The sequence below is a fragment of the Myxocyprinus asiaticus genome, chromosome 38, assembly GCF_019703515.2.
Source record: "Myxocyprinus asiaticus isolate MX2 ecotype Aquarium Trade chromosome 38, UBuf_Myxa_2, whole genome shotgun sequence".
In the NCBI taxonomy this organism is placed as follows: domain Eukaryota; kingdom Metazoa; phylum Chordata; class Actinopteri; order Cypriniformes; family Catostomidae; genus Myxocyprinus; species Myxocyprinus asiaticus.
The window spans coordinates 36,967,216-36,988,872 of record NC_059381.1 but is presented as its reverse complement, the minus strand read 5'-3'; the positions used below and the strand labels follow the sequence as shown (position 1 = coordinate 36,988,872).

Below are 21,657 nucleotides of genomic sequence, written 5' to 3'. Positions count from 1 at the left end.
ACAGTGAGAGCCATTATCTCCAAATGGTGAAAACTTAGTAGAATGTTCTGTGGACTGATGAGTCGAAAGTGGAACTGTTTGGAAGACAGGGGTCCCGTTTCATCTGACATAAATCAAACACAGAATTCCACAAAAAGAACATTCTACCTACGGTCAAGCATGGTGGTGGTAGTGTGATGATGTGGGAATGCTTTGCTGCTTCAGGGCGACTTGCAATAATCAAGGGAAACATGAATTCTGCTCTCTATCAGAAAATCCTAAAGGAGAACATCCAGTCATCAGTCCATGAGTTGAAGCTCAAACGCAACTGGACTATGCAGCAAGACAATGATCCAAAGCATAGGAGTAAGTCCACCTCTGAATGGCTCAAAAGAAGAAAAATGAAAGTTGAGGAGTGGCCTAGACAAATTCCTGACTTAAACCCAATTGAGATGCTGTGGCAGGAACTTAAAGGGCAGTTCATGCTTGAAAACCCTCCAGTGGGGCTGAACTAAAGCAGTTTTGCAAAGAAGAGTGGGCCAAAATTCCACCACAGCATTGTTAAGACTGATCTCCAGTTATTGGAAGCGTTTTGTTGCAGTTGTTGCTGCTAATGGTGACACAACCAGCTATTACGTTTAACAGGGCAGTTAGTTTTTCACAGCAGTGATATAGGTGTTGGATAACTTTTTTTTCTTCAATAATATATATATATATATATATATATATATATATATATATATATATATATATATATATATATATATATATATATATATTTGAAAACTGTATTTTGTGTTTACTCAGGTTGCCTTTGTTTTATGTTATATCTCATTTGAAGATCTAAAACAATTTAGTATGAACAATACACAAAAACAGAAGACATCAGGAAGGGGGCAAATCATTTTTCACAGCACTGTAGGTAGGTACAGGACATGTGTTAAGGTAGGCTATATGCTCTCACATTTTAGTGAAATATTGCCCTTGTACAGGTAATGTGATCTCTTCATCGTCTAATTAATTTGAACTCAACAACATAATGAGTCTGTGCTTCAACAAGCTCTAATTGTGTCTGATAATTATTGCACTCAAATCTAGCATCCCTCTCCATTTGATTACCTCTTGAGTGGTGGTCACCCATTATGGTGCAACAGGGTGAACTCTGAAGAGGATGCCATAACAGGTGCCGTCCCATTGGCTAATGCTTAAAGAAAGATTTCACCCAAAAATGAACATTCTTCCAGACATGTTAAAGACCCCTTGAAATCTAAATGTTCAGGACCCATTTTATATTAGGTGTCTTTAACTACTATGTATTCAGTAGTGATATTTCGTAGAATATTTGACAAGAAATAATGGGATGGGACTTTTTGTAGGCAATTGTATCCCTCAGGAATTAATCGGATCTTGAAAAGTGTGCGTTACATACCAGAAATTGGCCAGGTGATTGCAGGCAAGGGGTTGAAAAATGATAGGGCTTGGTGACATAAGCCAATTTTTTCCAGAAAAACTTCAGATCAGGAATGTGAATCAAGAAAGTAAACAGATTCCATTTTGATTTCTTGTTGACTTAAAATGTCAATAATGAAGTTTTCCTAAAAGAAAGGTAAAAGTTGGCATGCATTTCCAGTTATGCTACAGTATCATCTCTCTCCAGACAAACTCAACAAAAACATGGCTCCTCCTCTCTCAGACTAGTATACTGAATGCCATGATGCTCATTAGCTCCAAGCGTTTGACAGCCACCTCCACTGAGAAGATGCCAGATAGCAATGACAATGGCTATTTTTGTTGTTTGCGGTCTCATTCTAGGGTTTCTGATGGTGTGAGGAATGTGTAAGGGAGAGCGGGGCTAGTTGTCACACGGTGAAGTTGTAACAAGGGCTTTATCTCAGTTACTATGAAGTTTTGTGGCAAAAGTCCAATTATACAAATGTGTGCAATGTTAGCAGTGTTTTTGCATGTTGGTTTCCAACACCATTCAAAACCCTAGATTAGAATAATTTTGTGAATTCTATCCACCAAACTAAAATTCCTATCATCACATTTTTGCTATAGCTGTTGGGTAAACAAGTGAACTATAAAAATATTAGTTGGCACAAACAATGATTTGATCTTTTGGTACACTTTACAACATGGCTGTATTTGTTAAAAATGGTAATTACATTAGTAAACACAAACTAACAATGAACAATCCTTTTTCAGCACACATTAATCTTGGTTAATGTTAATTTCAATGAATTGTAAAATATTTTTACAATTCAAAGTTGTGTTAACATTAGTTAATGCATTATGAGTTATAAAGTAACATTAACCAAGATGAATACCTCCTGTAAAAATCGGTCATTGTTAGTTCATGAGACTGCTGTGTGCATTTTCCGTTTCCCTTTTTTGATTTGTAACTAGTTGCACCTAAAAATAAATAATAATAATAATAAAAAAACATTCTAGAGCAAATAGTTTTACTAAAAATATTTCCTAAACATATGAGGACAGCAGGACTAAGTTGTAAAATTTTAAATAATACCAAGCTATAGAAAGATTTTTTTTCATCAAATTGTTTATTATGTTTCCAGGAGTGTTGGTTATACATGTTTTTGAGATTACATCAGAAATTAGTGCAATTAATTCTGATCCAAAACAATGCCCAGCATCATCCAGTCACTGCCAACCATGTTAAAATAAAATGATACATTATAAATTCTGAATCTATGTACTGATTATCATTGTCTCATATCTGCCAAACATGTTGAGTGATCCAAACATCATCTGCAGCCTGAAACTCAACTTTTGGACAGATTTTAGGATTGAATGCACTTCATAGAGAGCTATCGGATGCTCCCTTGCTCCCTATTTAGTGAATGACTTAACCTCCAGTGTGCTGTCTGTCCGCACTGGACTCAGAACAGTTCTAAATGCAACTTCTTTTCATCCTAACTCTGTATGAAGCCTCTGAAAGCAAAATTGTTCAGCTCATGTGAACCCGTTTATCCTCAATGTGAAAATGCACAGTAAATATACAGTAGGAATGCATTTACTAATGTTAATGAATAGAACCGTATTGTACAGTGATGACAAAATAAAATTTAACAAAACTTATATTAAAATGAAGTGAAATGACTCACAGATGTGTTCATGTTGAAAGTTGTTCAAAATACCAGGTTTTTTCAACTTATGAGGGAATAATGTTCCAAAATCCCCATATGTGGACATCGTGTTTATCAGCACGCTGACATGCAAAAAATGAATGATTTTTTTAATGCGGCATATCAAACAAATCTAGAGACTCTACTCTTTACACCCAAACAGGTTTCAATGAAAACTTAGAGGTTTCTTACCAGAGGCATTTTCTTATTGTCTCTGCGCCCGTAGAAGCGCTTCCAGGAAATCAATACTATGCTGTTGTGTCACGTGACTCGGTGTGTCAGAAGTTTAACCCTTAAATGACAGTCCAGAGTGTTGTGAACAAGATTCAGATGGTTTAAATTAATTTAAATTATGTGTTGCATGTAGCAAAGCCAAAATACAATGTCCACATATGTGGACAGTTTATCGCATGATTTTGTATAGAAATTTACTTTAAAAAATAAACCTACACGATGAAACTTCAGTATAACAACTAGCCCCGGTCTTTCCAATAGCGTTTCCAGTACACGAGTTTGTGTGCTTGAATTTCTAGCCTAAATAAATGGATTACAAGTATCATGATGAAGACAGCTCCCCTCCTGCAGTCCTAAATATGCCCTGATAAAAGAATTATGAGAAGAAGCTTAAAACCTTAAGAAGTCTTGCTGATCACTCAAACATCCCAACTAAATCTCACAGACTGAATAGCTTTTTAAACTTTTCAGTTTCCAAAATTCTCTTTAAGAGAACGACGAGAAAAATTCACGAAAGCCTGCCTGATGTTGCATGGGATTTCATAATGGTGTTTAGAGTCAGATAGCAGAAGTGAGATTGGGTTTCTCAGTAGGTAAACATAGAAAAATTTCATCATCATGTTTCAGACACAGAGTACTTGCATTTGGTGTCAAGTACCCCAGACAGATTTTGACTAAGAGTCTGAGCAATGTTTTTAGACTTAACAATTGCCAAACTTAATACCAAACCTGCATAGGGTTCAATTGATAATAATTCAACCTCTGACCACAAAAAAAAAAAATTCTCATTAAGAAAGATATGTAAGAAATAACTGACGATGGACTGTTGAATTATTGAAAAGTAATTCACACCTTGAGGTGGTAATGCGGACACGACGCGCAACGGAGTGGCCATTGCACCTCAGTTGTACATTATTTTCCAACAATTCAACAGGCCGATACCATGGTTACCACACATTAAGACATCATTCAGGGTTTTATCTCAAGACATTTTCTGGTTTTCGTCCCTAAAACGCTCTTGTGAGTGGAACTAATTTCTTCCACCACGGATTCAGCGTCTTGCTTTGATACAGCCCAAGCCGTCATTGCTAGTTCCAAAATGTCACTTTAGAATGAGCAACAGAGGCTTGCGCTGCTTTCAAGCACTTACTGGAGTAACAAGGCAGTGCGTGTTTGCATTTGTGTGAGCACAAGAGAAAGAAACTGAGAGAGGTCGCGTGTGGAATTACCTGTGTTTGCTGCAGCTTTCATCAACAGTAACATCACTTCAAATCGCCAAGATGTAAGTTTAAGTATACTTCTCAGCAGCAGCGAGTGTCACCATATAGCTTTTCCATTGTTAAAATACTGTTTACAACCCCACTGAGTCGCAGGGCGCGGTGACATGACGGCTCTGTTTGTCGCTTGTGAGTATGTGTGTGCGTATGTGTGTGTTCATATGTGAGAGTGTGTGAGTGAGAGGGTAAGAGTGGGGGAGGGGGTGCACAAGGGTGCTTTCCACAGACATAAAGGCATATTTCTCACAGTATAGAAACTGTTGTATTGGATAACATAGAAACCGTTTCTGTGTTGTTTATCGAGTTGTGCTGGTGCATTGACATGAAGACTCTGTTTGTTGGTCACGACACGAGTCTCTCTATGTGTGTGTGTGTGTGTGTGTGTGTCAGAGTGGAATTGGTGTGGGTGGGAGAGAAAGAGAGGGGGGAAGCGCAAGGGTGCTTTTCAACTGAAATTGTAATACATTTTTGATTTTATAGACATTGTTTTTCATTCTTATCTGATGTACTTAACCAGTGTCTTTGTTTTAATTGGTTATTTTGTTGTGGTAGCCTGTACGGCTCTTTGAAATAACTGAAATAATTTGGCAAAGTGATGTGGAACCGTTATGCAGTCAAGACCTGGAACTACTTTATAAATCTTTGAGAAAAGGCCAATGGGAATTGGCGAGTGGAATTTGCATGCCACTCCCCCGGATGTACGGGTTTAAAAGGAGCTGGCTCCCAACCACTCATTCAGATTTTTTCTTTGGAGCCAAGCGGTGTTGATGTATTCCACTGCCAATCTATTCGCCTCTGTAGAAAGCAAGTGATCTCTGCGGCTGTTGGATTTCACAGCGCATCACACGGTTTCTTCCCCTCTCACATGGATAAGTGCAGAGAACGCCCCTGGGTGATTCAACAGCACGCGTTGAGCACCAAAAGAGTATATTTCTCCCTAAAAGAGTATATATTTCCTAAAAGAGTGGGCACTGATGGAAAGCGTCTTTTTAAAGATGCCTTTCCGGTTATGTGCAGTTCCTGATTGCGGTCGTTATCTCTACGCTTCTGACAGTCATGATTGCTGCCTTTGGTGTCTAGGCTCCAGACACGCTGAGACAGCGTTCGTGGATGATTCATGTCTGCACTGCTACAGCAAGACCATGGCCACATTGCAATCGCGGCTTTCCTTCCTCAGAAGGAAAGCCACTCCAGCCGCTCCCCACCCCGGTTCTTCTGCTCGCGGGCACATGACCACGACAGTTAGCACTGGAGGCAATTTGGGGACTTCAATGGGAGTAACTCTGCCGGGTGAATCCCCACGGACCTCCCATTCCCCAGCACGCTCGTGCCCCCCGGTTGAGTTCTGGGATGAGTCAGGCGGCCCGCCTCACAGCAGGTTCAACCTCTCATTCGGTGCTCAGGAGGAGGATGAGATCTCGATAGCAGTATTGGTGAGCAGGCTGCTTCCGTCTGATGCGGAGGACTCGGCTGGGCTTCTGCCTTCAGGTGTGGTCGCCCAGTCTGAGGCTGATGCCGAGCTGACGGCCATGCTTGCCTGGGCTGCCGCGAGCGTTGGGCTAGAGTGGAACCCTCCGCCTCACCCTGAACTCTCGCGTCTTGACGACTGGGTCCTGGGCTCAGAGCGCCGCTCACAGCCACGCCCCGCCCCGGTCCCTTTCTTCCCGGAAGTGCATGAGGAGCTCACAAGGTCATGGCGGGCACCTTTCACTGCCAGGACCCGGTCTCTGAGCTCCTCCGTTCTCACTACCCTCGATGGTGGGGCTGCCAGGGGGTACTCGGCGATTCCCCAGGTGAATAAGGCGGTTGTGGTGCACCTGTGCCCACAAAATGCCGCCACCTGGCGGAACCGTCCGAGACTCCCATCCAGAGCCTGTAGGTTTATGTCGCCATTGGTGACTAAGGCTTACAGTGCAGCTGGACAGGCTGCCTCCGCCCTGCACACCATGGCTCTCCTGCAGATGCACCAAGCCAAGTAACTAAGAGAACTGCACGAGGGTAGTTCTGACCCAGGATTGATGCAGGAGCTGCACTCGGTGACCGATCTTGACGAAGGTCATGGTGCGGACAGGATATGTCCACCCTGGTCAAGATGAGGGAGGCTGACTAGGTACGGTTCCTTGACGTCCCCGTCTCCCAGGTTGACCTATTTGGCAACACTGTCGAGGACTTTGCGCAGCAGTTCTCAGCTGTCAGGAAGCAGGCGGAGGCCATCCAGAATATTCTGCCCTGGCGCGGATCAAGCTCCCGTACCCTGTCTGCTCGTAGCCAGGGGTGTCCCCCAGCAGCCCAGCCCCAGCCTAGAGCCCCCCGCAGGAAGCAGACACACGAGGAAGGCTTCTAGGTGCCCCTGAGATGGGCGACCCAGGCACATGGAGACCCGCTGCAGGCCTAGAGATGGTAAGCAGACCACTCCATCCCCCAGTGGAGGGCCGGGAGGAGAATCCTTTGTTGCCTTTTCTTTGATTCTCCGCATGCCTGAGGCTGCGGTACCCACATTTTCAGAAAAGGAGCGGTTTCCTCGTTTCCTGGGTCACACACCCACTGTTTATGGATGTCGCTATTGCATTCGCTGGACACTGCACATTTATAGCAGGCACGACGCTGTGGAGGCGGGCCCCCCGCCCCTGCACGCCCAGCTGCGGCACAGCACACCCACATCCGGGTGGTTGTGATGGATTACGAGGGTGGTTCTCTCCTCCCCCGTCGCTGACCAGTCCTATGGTGGGTACCCGGAGCCAGGTAAGTGGTTCAATGTCCCCAGATTCAGCATGGCCACGAGTTCAGGGTCCGAGACCCCTCAATGTGGTGCCTCCGGCTCTGCCCCACCGCGAGGCCCCATCCGCCAGTACATTTGACGCGATCGTCTCCTTGGTCCCCCTTGCCCGGAGCTTGGGGGCATGGCTTGCACCCCCTCGCCTGTCGCGATGGCTTACTGGGACCGTCCGACTCGGCTATGTGATTTAGTTCACCAGGCACCCGCCCCGGTTCAGTGCCATCCGTTTTACCTCAAGTGCAGGGTGAGAACGCCGCTGCCCTGCATGCAAAGATCGCATCCCTTCTGCGGAAGGCCTTGGTAGAGCCTGTCCCTCCAGCCGAGATGAAGAAGGGGTTCTACAGCTCTTACTTCATCGTACCAAGGAAAGGCGGTGGGTTGCGGCCAATCCCGGACCTGCGAGTTCTGAACCGGGCCTTGTACAGACTCCCGTTCAAGATGCTGATGTGGAAACGCATTTTAATGAGCGTCCAGCATCAGGATTGGTCCGCGGCAGTAGACCTGAAGGATGCATACTTCAACATCTCGGTTTCTCCTCAGCACAGGCCCTTTCTTCGGTTCTCATTCGAGGGCCGGGCACACCAGTAGCAGGTCCTCCCCTTCGGTCGGTCCCTGTCGCCTCACGTCTTCATGGAAGTCGCAGAGGCAGCCCTTGTCCCGCTAAGGGAAGTTGGCGTTCGCATCTTCAACTGTCTCGACAACTGGCTGGCTCTAACTCACGCTCGAGACTTGTTGTACGCACAGGGACCTCAGCTGGTTGGGGCTTCCGGTCAACTGGGGAAAGAGCAGCTCTCCCCGGTACAGAACATCTCTTTTCTCAGGTTGGAGTTAGACTCAGTCTCGATGATGGCGTGCCTCACGAGCGAGCGCATACAGTCAGTGCTGAACTGCCTGAAGTTGTTCAGGCGGAGCACATCATTCCCACTGAAGAATTTTCAGAGGCTCCTGGGGCATATGGTGTCCTCGACAGTGGTCACGCCGCTCGGGTCGATGCATAAGAGACCGCTTCATCACTGGCGTCAGACTCGAATCACAATATGGGCATGGGGCCGCAGCACACATCGCGTGGACATCACGCCGATCTGCCGCTATTTGTTCAGCCCTTGGATGGGACTTCCATTCCTGTGGGCAGGAGTCCCCTTAGTGCAAGTACCCCAGGCACGTTGTGGTTAGGACAGATGCCTCAGAGCGTGGCTGGGGTGCCGTGTGCAACGGGCATGCAGCCTCGGGCTCCTCCTTTGGAGTCAGCAGCGACTCAAGTCCTTGCGATCCACTCACAGACACGCTGGCATGACAGGTCATGCTCAGGGGAGAGTGGAGACTCCACTCCCTTGTGGTCCAGCTGGTATGGAGTCAATTTGGTCAAGTACAGGTAGGCCTGTTCGCTTCCAGGAAATCCTCCCAATGCCCGCTCTGGGCTGAGTCCTTCCAGACCGCGCCTCGTTCCCTCATGGGATCTCTCCATGGTCCTGCGGGGAGCCCCGTTTGAGCCATGGAGTCAGTTGAGCTAAAGGCAATCTCTTGAAGACTGCCCTCCTGACTGAGCTCACGTCCATCAAGAGGGTAGGGGACCTGCAGGCATTCTCTGTCAGCGACACGTGCCTGGAGTTCGGTCCGGAATATTCTCACTTGGTCCTGAGGCCCCGACCAGGCTATATGCCCATGGTTCCCACGACCCCATTTAGGGATCAGGTGGTGAACCTGCAAGCGAAGCTGCCCCAGGAGGAGTAGGACACAGCCTTCTCGTTGCTGTGTCCGGTGCGTGCTTTGCGCATCTACTTGTATCGCACGCAGAGCTTTAGATGCTCTGAGCAGCTCTTTGTCTGCTTCGGAGGACAGCGGAATGGGAGCGCTGTCTCCAAACAGAGGATCGCCCACTGGGTCATTGACGCCATCGCTTTGGCATACCACGCCCAGGACATGCTGCCCCCCTTGGGGCTTCGGGCACACTCCACCAGGAGCAACAACAACAACACAAAAAAATCATACAGTGATGCACTTGCAATGGAAGTGAATGGGGCCAATTGTTGGAGGGATTGAACGCAGAAATTTGAAGCTTGTCATTTTATAAAAGCACTTACAATAATTCTTCTTTTAAAACTCTTGTATTATTTGAGCTATAAAGTTGTTAAAATCTTACATCATCATTGCAGTGAAGTTATAAATTGGTTAACACACATATTGTTTACGTCTTGTGGCTATTGAAAAAGTGAGTATTTTAACGTTTACGAATTGTCCCCATTCACTTCCATTGTAAGTGACTCATGGTAACCCAGATTTTTGCTTTTTTTTTTAAGAAAAGGACAGACAAGTTGAAATTATTTTATTATTGTAACCAACACTATGCCAAAAATGATGTCTATTAAGCTTAACTTGTAATGAACTCGCAATATTTCTTAAATTTATTTATTTATTTATTTATTTATTTTGCATATCTGTCTGTTGGTATACCATATTGGCTAATACCTAACTACAATAAGCGTGCGAAGTGATTGGCTTTGGGTTGCACTCATGAGCAATTCAAATTTAATTGAAGTTTACACCATCTATCACACATGGTCAAAAGGCACATTAAAGTATGCCCGATATTTGCCCTGAAACTAATTCATTTTGTGAATTTGCATTTTGTACCTTTGTATATATTCTCTTTCTGTTCTTCATCAAAGAGAAGTTTAGACACCCCGGGTAGTGCTGAATATATCACTCCCTGCCTAATATTACTTTCAAAAAATGAGGTCTGTCTGGATTTAGCTCTGGAAACTGAAAAGTGATGCGGGCACGGTTTGGGAAGACTCCCACGTGCAAAACTGGAAGCTTGACACGTGTGTGAAGCACGCGAAAGGGAGCGCAGCAGTGCAGACTATTACATAATGATCAGCAGGGATTCTTTTGCAGGAGCATAGGAGCATGTGCTGATAGGGCAGGATGTTCTGTTCCTCTTATGAATATGTTTTAAAATTGCACAATCAGCTGCAAGAGTTCGTTGTGACACTGGCATTATTTTGATAAAGTTGACAAGTTGAAGAGTTAAATAAGTAGTTCCCCCAAAAAGAAAAAATCTGTCACAATTTACTCACCCTCATGTCATGCTGTTATTATATTTATTTTTTTTCAGTGAAAGAGAAATTTTTAAGTACCTGTACACAGCTTTTGTCCATACAATGACAGTTTATAGTGACCACGTCTAACAAGCTCCAAAAAACACCATAAAAAGTCATGTAAAAGTAGTCCATAAGACTTCTGCACTATATTCCAAGTCTTCTGAAGGCATCCAATCGATTTGTGTGAGAAGCAGACCTGAATTTAAGATTTTATCAGTCTTTATATCATTTCAAAGCTTTTGTGTAGATTAAAAAAAATTAAAATATAATGCACTAGTCATATGAACTATTTTTTTAAATATATATTTTTTATGTATTTTTTTAAATATATTATAGGATATAATATTAACATATGAATTAATTATTATTAAATTAATATATATATATATATATATATATATATATATATATATATATATATATAAACATAAATAAAATTAAATAAATACATTTATACAATAATATTATTATATACATTTATTTATTTATTTTTATTTATGTTTTTATATTTTACATTATACAATATAAGTATATATTATATAATAAATTATTATGTAATATATAAATTAATTTATATTAAATACACACACACACACACACACACACACACATATATATATGTATATATATATATATATATATATATATATATATATATATATATATATATATATATTGATATATCGATTCATTTATTCAATTACTTTTGGAGTTTGACAGTAACTATGAACTGTTAATGTATAGAAAAGAAATGCATGTAGATTCTTCAAAAGCTCTCATTTTGGAAATGAAAAATAAAATACAGCATATAGGCTTGGAACGACATGACAGTGATTAAACAATTACAGAATTTAAATTTCTAAAATTATTCCTTTAAAGAATGATTGAAAAAATGTAAATTCAGTTTTGTTCTACTGTGACTCACTTCTTTGTTGTTATAGCCATCTACAGGGTTTTCCTGCGGTCTCAAGATCCTAGACACTCATTCTTTACTTTGTGTTTACCTGACAAGCACTTTTGTGCTTTTAATTTCACTTCATATAATATTAAAGGCAGTCATATAATATTTAACCCCAAAAGATTTTATTTGTTTTTATAAAATGACCCTCTAAAATATCCCAATCTTTCTCTCGTTTCTCTTGCTTTGACTCTCTAACCTCATTCTCAGACCTGGTAACCCACATGTCTTCTGTTTCCTGTTTGCTTTTCAGGACTACACATTGACTATGTATTTCCAGCAAGCGTGGCGAGACAAGCGTCTGTCCTATTCCGAGATTCCTCTAAACCTGACGCTGGATAACAGAGTAGCCGATCAGCTGTGGGTGCCGGACACGTACTTCCTGAACGACAAGAAATCTTTTGTTCACGGTGTGACAGTGAAGAACAGAATGATTCGCCTCCATCCAGACGGCACTGTGCTTTATGGCCTCAGGTACTTCACATGCATCTATTCTGACAATTCAATTCACAATTCTAAATTTTATTACTATTGCCCTTATTCACAGTAGCATCTTTAATTTTGTGTGGAATGAAAATGAGGCTGTGAGGGATAGTCTGTCTCAACACAAATCTTATTGGCTGGTTTGATGGAACATTTTCTGCAAGTAGAAGCACTGAGAACTTTTTATCAGTCCACCTGGTAAAGAGTTGTGTTCACAAGGCTCCATTTTGATCCAATGAGCGCTTTTGGGTACAAAATAATCACCAGATTTGTCCAAGTTTGCCAGGTTAGTGACATCAAATCTATGAAAGATATTCAGTTTCGTTTGAGGCATGTTGCAAACAGGAAAGTGGAAATCCACAAGCAGAGCTGCATATTCTGCTTTGTTTACATAGTTATGTCTTTGAAATACTCTGTGATGAGGTTTTCTGTGCTGTACGTAGACTCTATACATTTTCCATTATTTTCCCATGTGTTTTCTGTGCAATTGCTCGCAGAGAGTGCCGCGCTATTATATAAAATTTTTCTTTCTCCATGTTGGTCTTTTATTTTGGTATTGTATATCTCCGATAACCCCTCCCCTAAACTGCACGTAATGGCAAAACCAACTGTCATTGACTGCTTTACATGACACATCACGTTTTTCCGGTCTAAGTGGGCGGTTCTTGGCCAATCTGAGCTGATATGCGGTGCAGACCTTTGCTGTTTTATCCTCTGCGAGACCAAAATCAATCTGCATTCCCACCACTGGGCTAATAGCCCCGCAGCATTGCCCTAAAACACGCCCTTAATATGCCATCCTAGTGCCAACGTTACACGCAATTTCTTTAAAATTTTTCCTGAACCTGTACCGTTGTGCGCTGGATACACAAATTGGCAAGTTCGGCGACTATAGATTTAATCATATCTTCATTCAGTAGATGCCGCCTCTATCTGACGTTGCACATTTTCATCAGCCCAAATATTCAGAAGATCCCTGATTTTGTCAACTGACCAGTACTGACGATTCTCCATTCTCTGTTGATCTGTTAAGGTTAGTTGGTAGCTAGATATGAAAAATGGGAAATGAGTATCTTGGTGTTAAAACCTCTGACCGTACTCAGCGAAACCCCACCATTGACATTGACTCCACCCCAATCCCCTGTTGGCCTTTTCTGGCCCAAAGGTAATCAGCGGTCCAAAGGCCACTGGCAGTTGGCCCCGGGGAAGCCCTGAGGAGGCACAGTGAAGCCCCGGAAGTGACTGGCCCTGGCATGCACTAGCATGCCCTAATTTGGCCCGATAGTGGAAACGCGACTAAAGAGACTCTAATTTCAGTGGTGTTGAGTGGATGTATACACCCCTAAATGAAATCGTTTAAGTTCCATTCTGCCAAATTACTGACAAGCTCTATCCTCCATCAGACATTTTTCCATCAATTCAAGCATGAACACATTCTCTCTAGTGCTTCTAGCAACCTTCGAGACACGGGTTCTGGTCTCGCTTTTACCAGGAAGTAATTGCGTTCACATAAACAATGCTGAGCACAATTTGGAGGTTGCATTTTTTCTCTAAAATTAAATTTTTACTCCACTGACTGTTAAGGGGTCGCACACCGGATGCATCTGGCGGATGACATGGTGTGTTCAAAAATTCAAAACAGTTGTTGTCTATGAATGTTCGCACATCACCGCCGCCACTCGTCATCTGTCGGTGGCGCCCACCTACAGCTCCGGAGACTGCTCAAATTTCTGCCATGCCACACCGCGCAACTTGAATATTTTCCATTAAATTTGACCCTAATCATTATCAATGGACATATATTATTTACTCTAGCCTTGTTAATTCTTTAAAAAGGGAAAAGCCTTGCTAACTTTTGTGTGTACTGTCTGCCACGTGAACCGCATTGACGTGCCCTGTGTTTGATACCTGTGCCGTGTGCTAGCTGCGACGCGGCATGGCGCTTCTCGTCCGGTGTGCGACCACCATTAGGTTTAGGGTTGGGGTTTGGGTTAGGGGGTAGAGTTAATAAAATATGCATTCTTCTTCATTGTATTACATCATTTACAACTAAGATACAACTTGCTTCTGGTGCCACTCTGTGAATTGAACTCACAAGTGCCCATGCATTAAACAACACTTCCAGCTTCAGCCACTGGGGGCAGTGTTTGGAATTTCGATAAGACCGATTCACAGCCCGATTTCAGCTGAAGAATTTACGGTTACATGGGTCTCCTCTAGAGTATCAGAAGAGATCTCAACAATGTCTCAAACTGTTCTCAGAACACAAAATCTGCACTCAGATCTTAATATGATCAAACATTTCTCCTCAAATCATAATAATACCAAATTATCTGATATACACTGTCCACATTTATTTTATAACTATATACTCTTAAGGCTACTTACTGGGCGAACATGGTCATTTAGTTTACCTAAAAATATTGACAAAATGCACTGACAATTTTGTTTTGCTATGGTGTTCGTTTGATGATATTTGTCCTGAAAATCCTTGAAATTCTTGATCTAGAAGTTGGCTAGTTGAGTGGTGATATTTTAGCCGTTACTAAATTAGCCTTTACAATATACAACATATGTGTCCATTTTTATTTCTCTTAAAGGTGCACTCAGTCACTTTTGTCTTTGTGTCATCTTGGACTTACACTGACATCTAGTGGTTTGGATGCAGCATCATTTAAAATCAGTAGTTTTCAGTTTCAGATCTCATTGTAGAAACTCGCTATTCACAGTCAGAAATGATTAATTTAATCCATGAATGAAAGTGTCAAATAACAGGACAGTTACTGAGATTAAGCAAGTAGTATTCTGCTGGTCATGTGATTCTAACATGGCAGCCCCCATGTGCGGACCCTCTCCATGTAGAATAAAACAGCTTTTATAAGGTTACTGATATGACTGGAGTCTTCATTTTAATGTGAGTGCTCATGATTTTATAAATATGTTTAAAAATTACTATTTATTTCTTGTGGAGTGAAACTTTTTTAATCAGGAAATTTTTTTAGGAGAAACATCAGTGCAAGGACGTTTCCTCTGGGCACCCAAGGCCATACATTTAGGCATATAAAATACTGACCCACTGATTTACCTTTGACATGCAAATGTGACTGTTAATGAAAAACTAATTAGGATTTATTGAAGTACTGTCTTCCTCCAAACTAATTACAACTTCAGTAAAGATCCAGCTTAATATAAACCCCTGGGCTGCCTGGGGAATGGAGAAGTTAGATAAATGCTTCATCTCACAGCTGGACTTCACGATCTGTTAGCACTTGGTTTGTTGGCTGTGCGGTGGCTGTCTGAATTATGTAAGCGCTCATCTTCTTTCTCTGGACCAAAGAGCAATTAGCCGATTGTTTCCAAACATGATTCATTGATTATTAAGATCTGCCAGTGCAGCCTTATTATTGCAGGGACTGTTTAGCTCTGCAGTTATTTGCGTTTGAGTGCAAAGTAATCTCATCTGTCACTGAACTGTGCAGTTCGATCAAAGGAATGCAAGAGATTATTCACTCAAAGCTGTTGTGTTGTTTTCTAATTTATATTTTTGAAGAATATCCTGTCAGGTTTTATTTTACCCTACTGCGTCTACTGTCATTGACTCTAACACCCTTTACACTTTCTCTGGGTGTATTGCAATCGCCCGAAAGTGCTGGTATGTGGCCATCTTAAATAATATTCTGGGTTCAAGCTCAATCAACAGCATTTGTGGCATCATTTTAATTACCAGAAAAAATTATTTAAACTCATCACTCCTTTTCTTTAATAAAAGTAAAACTCAAGGTTACAGTGAGGCACTTACAATGGAAGTGAATGGGGCCAATTTTTGGAGGGTTTAAAGGCAGAAATGTGAAACGTATAATTTTATAAAAGCACTAACATACATTTTTCTGTTAAAACTCGTGTATTATTTGAGCTGTAAATAGTTGTTTTATGGTTGTTTTATGGTTTTACTGTGTTATGCCGTTTATGGCAAAGAAGTTATAAAATATAACATGGCAAAGAAAATTTTAGTAAGCCATTTTATCACACTAAAAATCATGTTAACATGTGTAATGTTTATGTCTTGTGGCTATACTTTTGAAACAGTGAGTATTTTAACATTTATGGATTGGCCCCATTCACTTCCATTGTAAGTGACTCACTTTAACCCAGATTTTTTTTTTTTTTTTTTTTTTTAAGAAAGTCAAAATTATTATTATTGTTTTTTTGTAATCAGCATTATGCCACAAATGCTGTCAACAATTGAACCCAGAATATTCCTTTTCTGTCATCATCTACTCACCCTCATGTTGTACCAAACACATATGACTTTCTTTTTTCCATAGAACACAAAAGGCAAAATGTAAGGGACTGACAGCCTCGGTCACCAATTGCTTTCATTGCATACATTGCGGTATTTTTATTCAGCTTAATTCACCTCAGATGTGGTTTTGACATACAGTAGTTGTGCGTGAGTATAAAGTATTTGAGATGCGACCGTTACAATGCCATTACTAGGACTATTAGTAAATTATTAGTAAATATCGTAACAGTCATATATTAGGATAATGTTGGGATTTCGAGTTTTTTATTTTTTATTCTAATACTCAAATTTTGGCTTCACGATAATGGCTAAAATCCACTGCATCAACACCACTGCATTCAGCTAAAATGGGCCAGTCAATCTGTACAGTAAAAACATCCCTGTGAACAAAGAAATGAATGCTCTTCTAATTTATAAAAATGTTATTGAATTTTAAAAGTGTAATTTTATGTGTATTTTCGTGATTGTATGTGTATGGTGACTGTGTGAATATATGCACTTTTATGGGTACTACGTTTATACAATAAATAGCCAAAATAGCTTGAATTTAGATTCTTTCAATATTATTTGAACAGTTTTCATGTAAGAAACCATCAAAATATATCTTAAAAGTCAATGGCCCATTTTAGCTAATAGGTGGTTTCTAAAATGGGCCAGCAACTAAATATTAAGGATGTCCAGATACCGATATCAGAATTGGGTCCGTTACCGCACTCATGTAAAAGATTTCTCACAAAAATGCTCCGATACCATCTGCGTAACATTAAGCGCACAAATTAAAATTATATTTTGTCCTAGTGTTATTATTAAACTGCAAAGGATGCAATTTAATGAGATAAATATATAGTTTGCATGTGCTGCACGTTTCAAAGTGAATGTGTGGAGTCAGTGTTGCGCTGACATGTGCTGCACATACCTTTTAGAGCTCCTTGACCCATGCATAGAAAACAAATCATGAGCATTATACGCTCTGTTTGTAGCAGATGACAGCAAGCAGAACGCTAATTCACTTTGTAGCACAAGGCACATACAGACTACATATTTATTTAATTAAATTGCAGCATTTTGTGGTTTAATAATCACACTGGGTCACTTAGCTGTTCACCTGCTTTTCCGGAGGTGAGTAGCTACCTTCAAAAACTCACAGAAATGGGAAGGGCTTCAAAATAAAAGCTTATGCCAAAATAAAAGCTCAATTTAAATGGAAAAAAGTATGACAGAAATATATCACTACTGTATATAGTTATGTAATATTCACTGTGAAACTACTACTACTACTACTACTACTACTACTAATAATAATAATACTAATAATACTACTAATAATATCATATTTAAGCAATACCTCACATCTGTGATGCTCTGTTATGCAGCACTTTTTTTGGATTGTACAGTGAGGTTATGTATAAAAACAATACATTTGATAAAACTAATACAATATTATGTTGAAAATTGTTTTATTTAAAAGTTGTAAAGAATTAATTTATTTAGACACCATTTTATTGAAAAAAATTACATAAATTGTTGATATGAATTTCAGAAAAAAAAAAAACGGATATCGGTATTGGCATCGGTGAGTACCGAAAAGGAAGTGTAGGTACTCATACAAAAAAATAAAATAATTGGTATTGGGACATCCCTACTAAAAATAATTTTTCATCAAATGAGGTTGTTTTGCAAAGCACTGATTTAATTATTATTATATATATATATTTTTTTTTATAGAGACCATCATGACATAATGCATGATACCTTACATGTAGATGTTCATCTGTTGCTTATGAATGTATAAATCTTCTAAGTTTAAAGGTGCAGTTAGCATGCCAAGGCACTAATCTTAAGTTTTGTGAAATGATTTGCCCTGCATACCTCAGCTAACTCAGACCAAATCACACGAAACATGTCAAATACTATTGTGCCAACTGTTTATAATAGTTTGGAATAATCGGATATTGAATATTAAAGAACTCCAATTTTATCTGGCCCATTTTACCTGACCTCACCCTGTTTTACTCTCACATTAGCCCAAATCAACAGGGCATAATATAACTGTATTTAAAAAAAAAAAAATAAAAATAAAAATGAAAATTCTAGTCAAAATACAAATTGGCCTCTTTAAATGCTACATTTCAACAGCAAAATTCAATTATAATATGCATAATGTGAGAGGAGATAACACTCAAAAACATGAAAGAAATAAATCAAATTGGCAACTACATTACAGGAAATTGTGCATAACATGGGTGCGTATTTTGGCCCAATCCATAACATGGAAGTATTTTATTAAATTCAGCTTGTCTAAGGTTGCAGATTATATACACAGTCCCTGTGTAAAGTGATGAATGCTGAAACTGCTCAACTAATTTCTTTCCCATTGAGTTGCAGATTTACCCTGCAGTTCTGTAATGCTGCACCATAAAACAAGTTTTGCATGTATTAGTGTATGTAAATTGTCAGTAACATTGACTGTGTCTCAAGGTGACGGATACTTGTGAAGCTCAGTCTCATTTATTTTGCTCAAGGGCCCTGCACATAACAAAAGAACAGCCAATATCAGTGGACACTTGAATGAGAAGCTAAATAAATCAACAATAAATGAAGAAGTCAATACCGATGTTAGCTAGTGAATATAAATTACATTTATGTACATTTATTATTTGTTATAGAAAAATGAATAGTGCTGATTAGGATTTTATCAAGAGACTGATTAATGTAATAGAAGCAGACGTTATGTTTAAATGCAATCATGCACTTCAAATGTGAAATGGCATTTCTGCACCACAAGCACCACCAAAAATATAAATAGGGGTTTTGGCTCAAATATGACAAATAAATATGCAATATACAAAACTGAGGTATTGAATACATTCCCTTATCAAGAGTTAAAGCAAATTTGCTGCAAATTCGCCACTGATAATTTTCACATGCAAATGAGCTTTGCGGCAAACTTGCAGCGAATTGTCCATTTTTGCCAAAGGTTTGCAAGAGATTTACCACTACCGGTGAAGAGCTGTAAACTTCTGGCAAATCAAAGGTCATTTGCATGTGAAAATAACAAGTGGCAAATTTGCGGCAAGTTTGCAGCTAGTTTTGGTTTTAGTTTAGGGTTTATACATGATAGTAATTTCTATTATATTTCAACTTGTTATGCTTTGTCTGTGATTGGCCATTTCCAAACATTTCTATACATTTAGCATGTTTCTTAGTACAAATGGAAATGCTAGTTACAAATCAAAAAGGGAAATGGAAAATGCACACAGCAGTCACAGTCAGGTCTCAGGAGGTTAAAATAAATTACATATCCTGTAATCACACACAGCTGTGATTGATTCTTCTGATCCATCATTACCAGTGCTCAGAAAGTAACTATAAAAAATATATATATACTATAAAATATATAATATGCTCTTTCTAACTGTTAACTTTCACAGGACGATAGGTCAAATTAATCAAATGTTACAAGCATTTTTAAACATTTCATTATAATTTTTGACCACAAGGTGGCGCTGGCCCCAAACTTTATAGGTACCTCAGGGCATAGTGCTGATGATGCATACCATGTTTGGTAACCCTACGCCAATGCGTTTGTAAAATACAGTATTTTACAACAAAATTCAAAATGGCCGACGGCCAAAATGGCCGAGATAGGAAAATTGGGTATCATTCAACTCGTTATTCCCCAAGGAATCTATAGAGACCAGTCTCTATAAACATCATCATACTGTAACTGACTAATCAGAAAGCTGCAGTGGACCCATACACTTTTTAGTGTTTTACACTTTTCAGATTAATCAACATATACAAATGGCTTACTCAAGACCCAATTTGACTTTTTGTAGTCATTCATCTGTTGACTGATTTTTTTTTTTTTTTTAATGCACTGGAAAACATTTCTTACAAAGCATGATTTGTGTGCTGAATAAAAGAGTTTAGTGGGTGGGAAACACCTCCACACAGCCATTGCAATATTCATGTGCAATTGCAAAACTGATTACAAGCTGTGGCACAGTGAATAGTGCATTTGTTTGCAACGTTAAAAGCTGGTTGCGACGTCCCAGATTTGAATCTGGCCTGCGTCATGTGCTGATGCCATTCCCCCTCTAGCATCAAAACTCAAAAAGCCCATAAATGAGCTATATATATTATAAATAAGTATATATTATATAATAAAATATTATATATATATATATATATATATATATATATATATATATATATATATATATATATATATATATAATTATTATTATTATTATTTTATTTTTTATTGATTGTTGTATAATATGTGGGCAGCCTGGCTGGATCTTGCCAAATAACAGAGCCTGAACTCTTAAACTTTCGGATTCTTCTCAGATCAACTTCATCTTCCTACACTTAACCAGGATCCCAGAGAGACAGACACGAGACGTTCGGTCAGCAGCCTTGAGAAAGACCTAATAGGGACGGTATGGCACAGTTTGCGAGCTTATTAACAAGTTTTGTTGTTTTCTAGTAAAAGAATCGAAAACATGATATTATTCACTTGAGAAGCAAAATTGCATAAGATATTAAAGGGGTCATTCCTACAATTGACATTTAAGTCCCCAGTACTAGTTGGGGTATTTATATTGTTTAATTTCACCTGATTACAATTTGAATAGGCTTGGTAAAAAGAATTAAGGCAAATTTATAATGTTACACACTGCTATGGGCCTAAAAGTTCAATTTTAACCTCATTTACTCATGTCCACGTCAAACATCTTTGACAAAAATACAGATTTTCCCCATACAATTAGGAGTTTAGTATGACTTTCTCTCACTATTCATTTGTGGTAAATGTGTTATTTTAACACTGATAGTTGAGGTTTTTCGTGTGTCCATTGATTTATCGTCCACTTTGTTATGTCATGATACTACAGTATGATCTTTAATTGAAGATATATGTTATGAAATTACATCACACACACACACACACACACACACACACACACACACACACTGTAGGTGGACATCAGCCAATCAGCTGTAACTCTTTTGTTTAATTTATGTTTTCATTTATTTTGTGGTGTTGGTCATACAGTATGTGGTCAAGCATAACATGTACACCTTGTTATGGGAAGATTTTAGGGGTGTAACGGTTTGAATTTCTCACGGTTCGGTTTGTATCACAGTTTTAAGGTCATGGTTTCGGAACGGTTCGGTATTTGCTTTGTTCAGAAAAAAATAAATAATACTGCCAAATCCAAAGAATAATCTATTTGGTAAACACTTCAACAGGTTTGCCCTTAAATAACAATCATTGTTTTACAACAGTAACCATAATTTAGCCATGCTATTTGTAGTAAAATCATAGTAACCACAAAATAAACATGGTTACTGTCATGGTTACAGTATATAGTAAAATCATGGTTACTATATAGA

General features: G+C 39.7%; 1 protein-coding gene across 2 annotated transcripts in view; it reads left to right on the top strand.

Moving 5' to 3' along the window:
* LOC127429134 (gamma-aminobutyric acid receptor subunit beta-2-like) overlaps window positions 1-21,657 on the top strand; it is a 208,718-nt gene that overhangs the window by 97,604 nt on the left and 89,457 nt on the right. For both annotated transcript variants that reach the window (XM_051677979.1, XM_051677978.1), the window contains exon 4: window positions 11,725-11,945. In XM_051677979.1, the coding sequence (XP_051533939.1) occupies window positions 11,725-11,945 (221 nt within the window). The remainder of the gene's footprint in view (window positions 1-11,724; window positions 11,946-21,657) is intronic.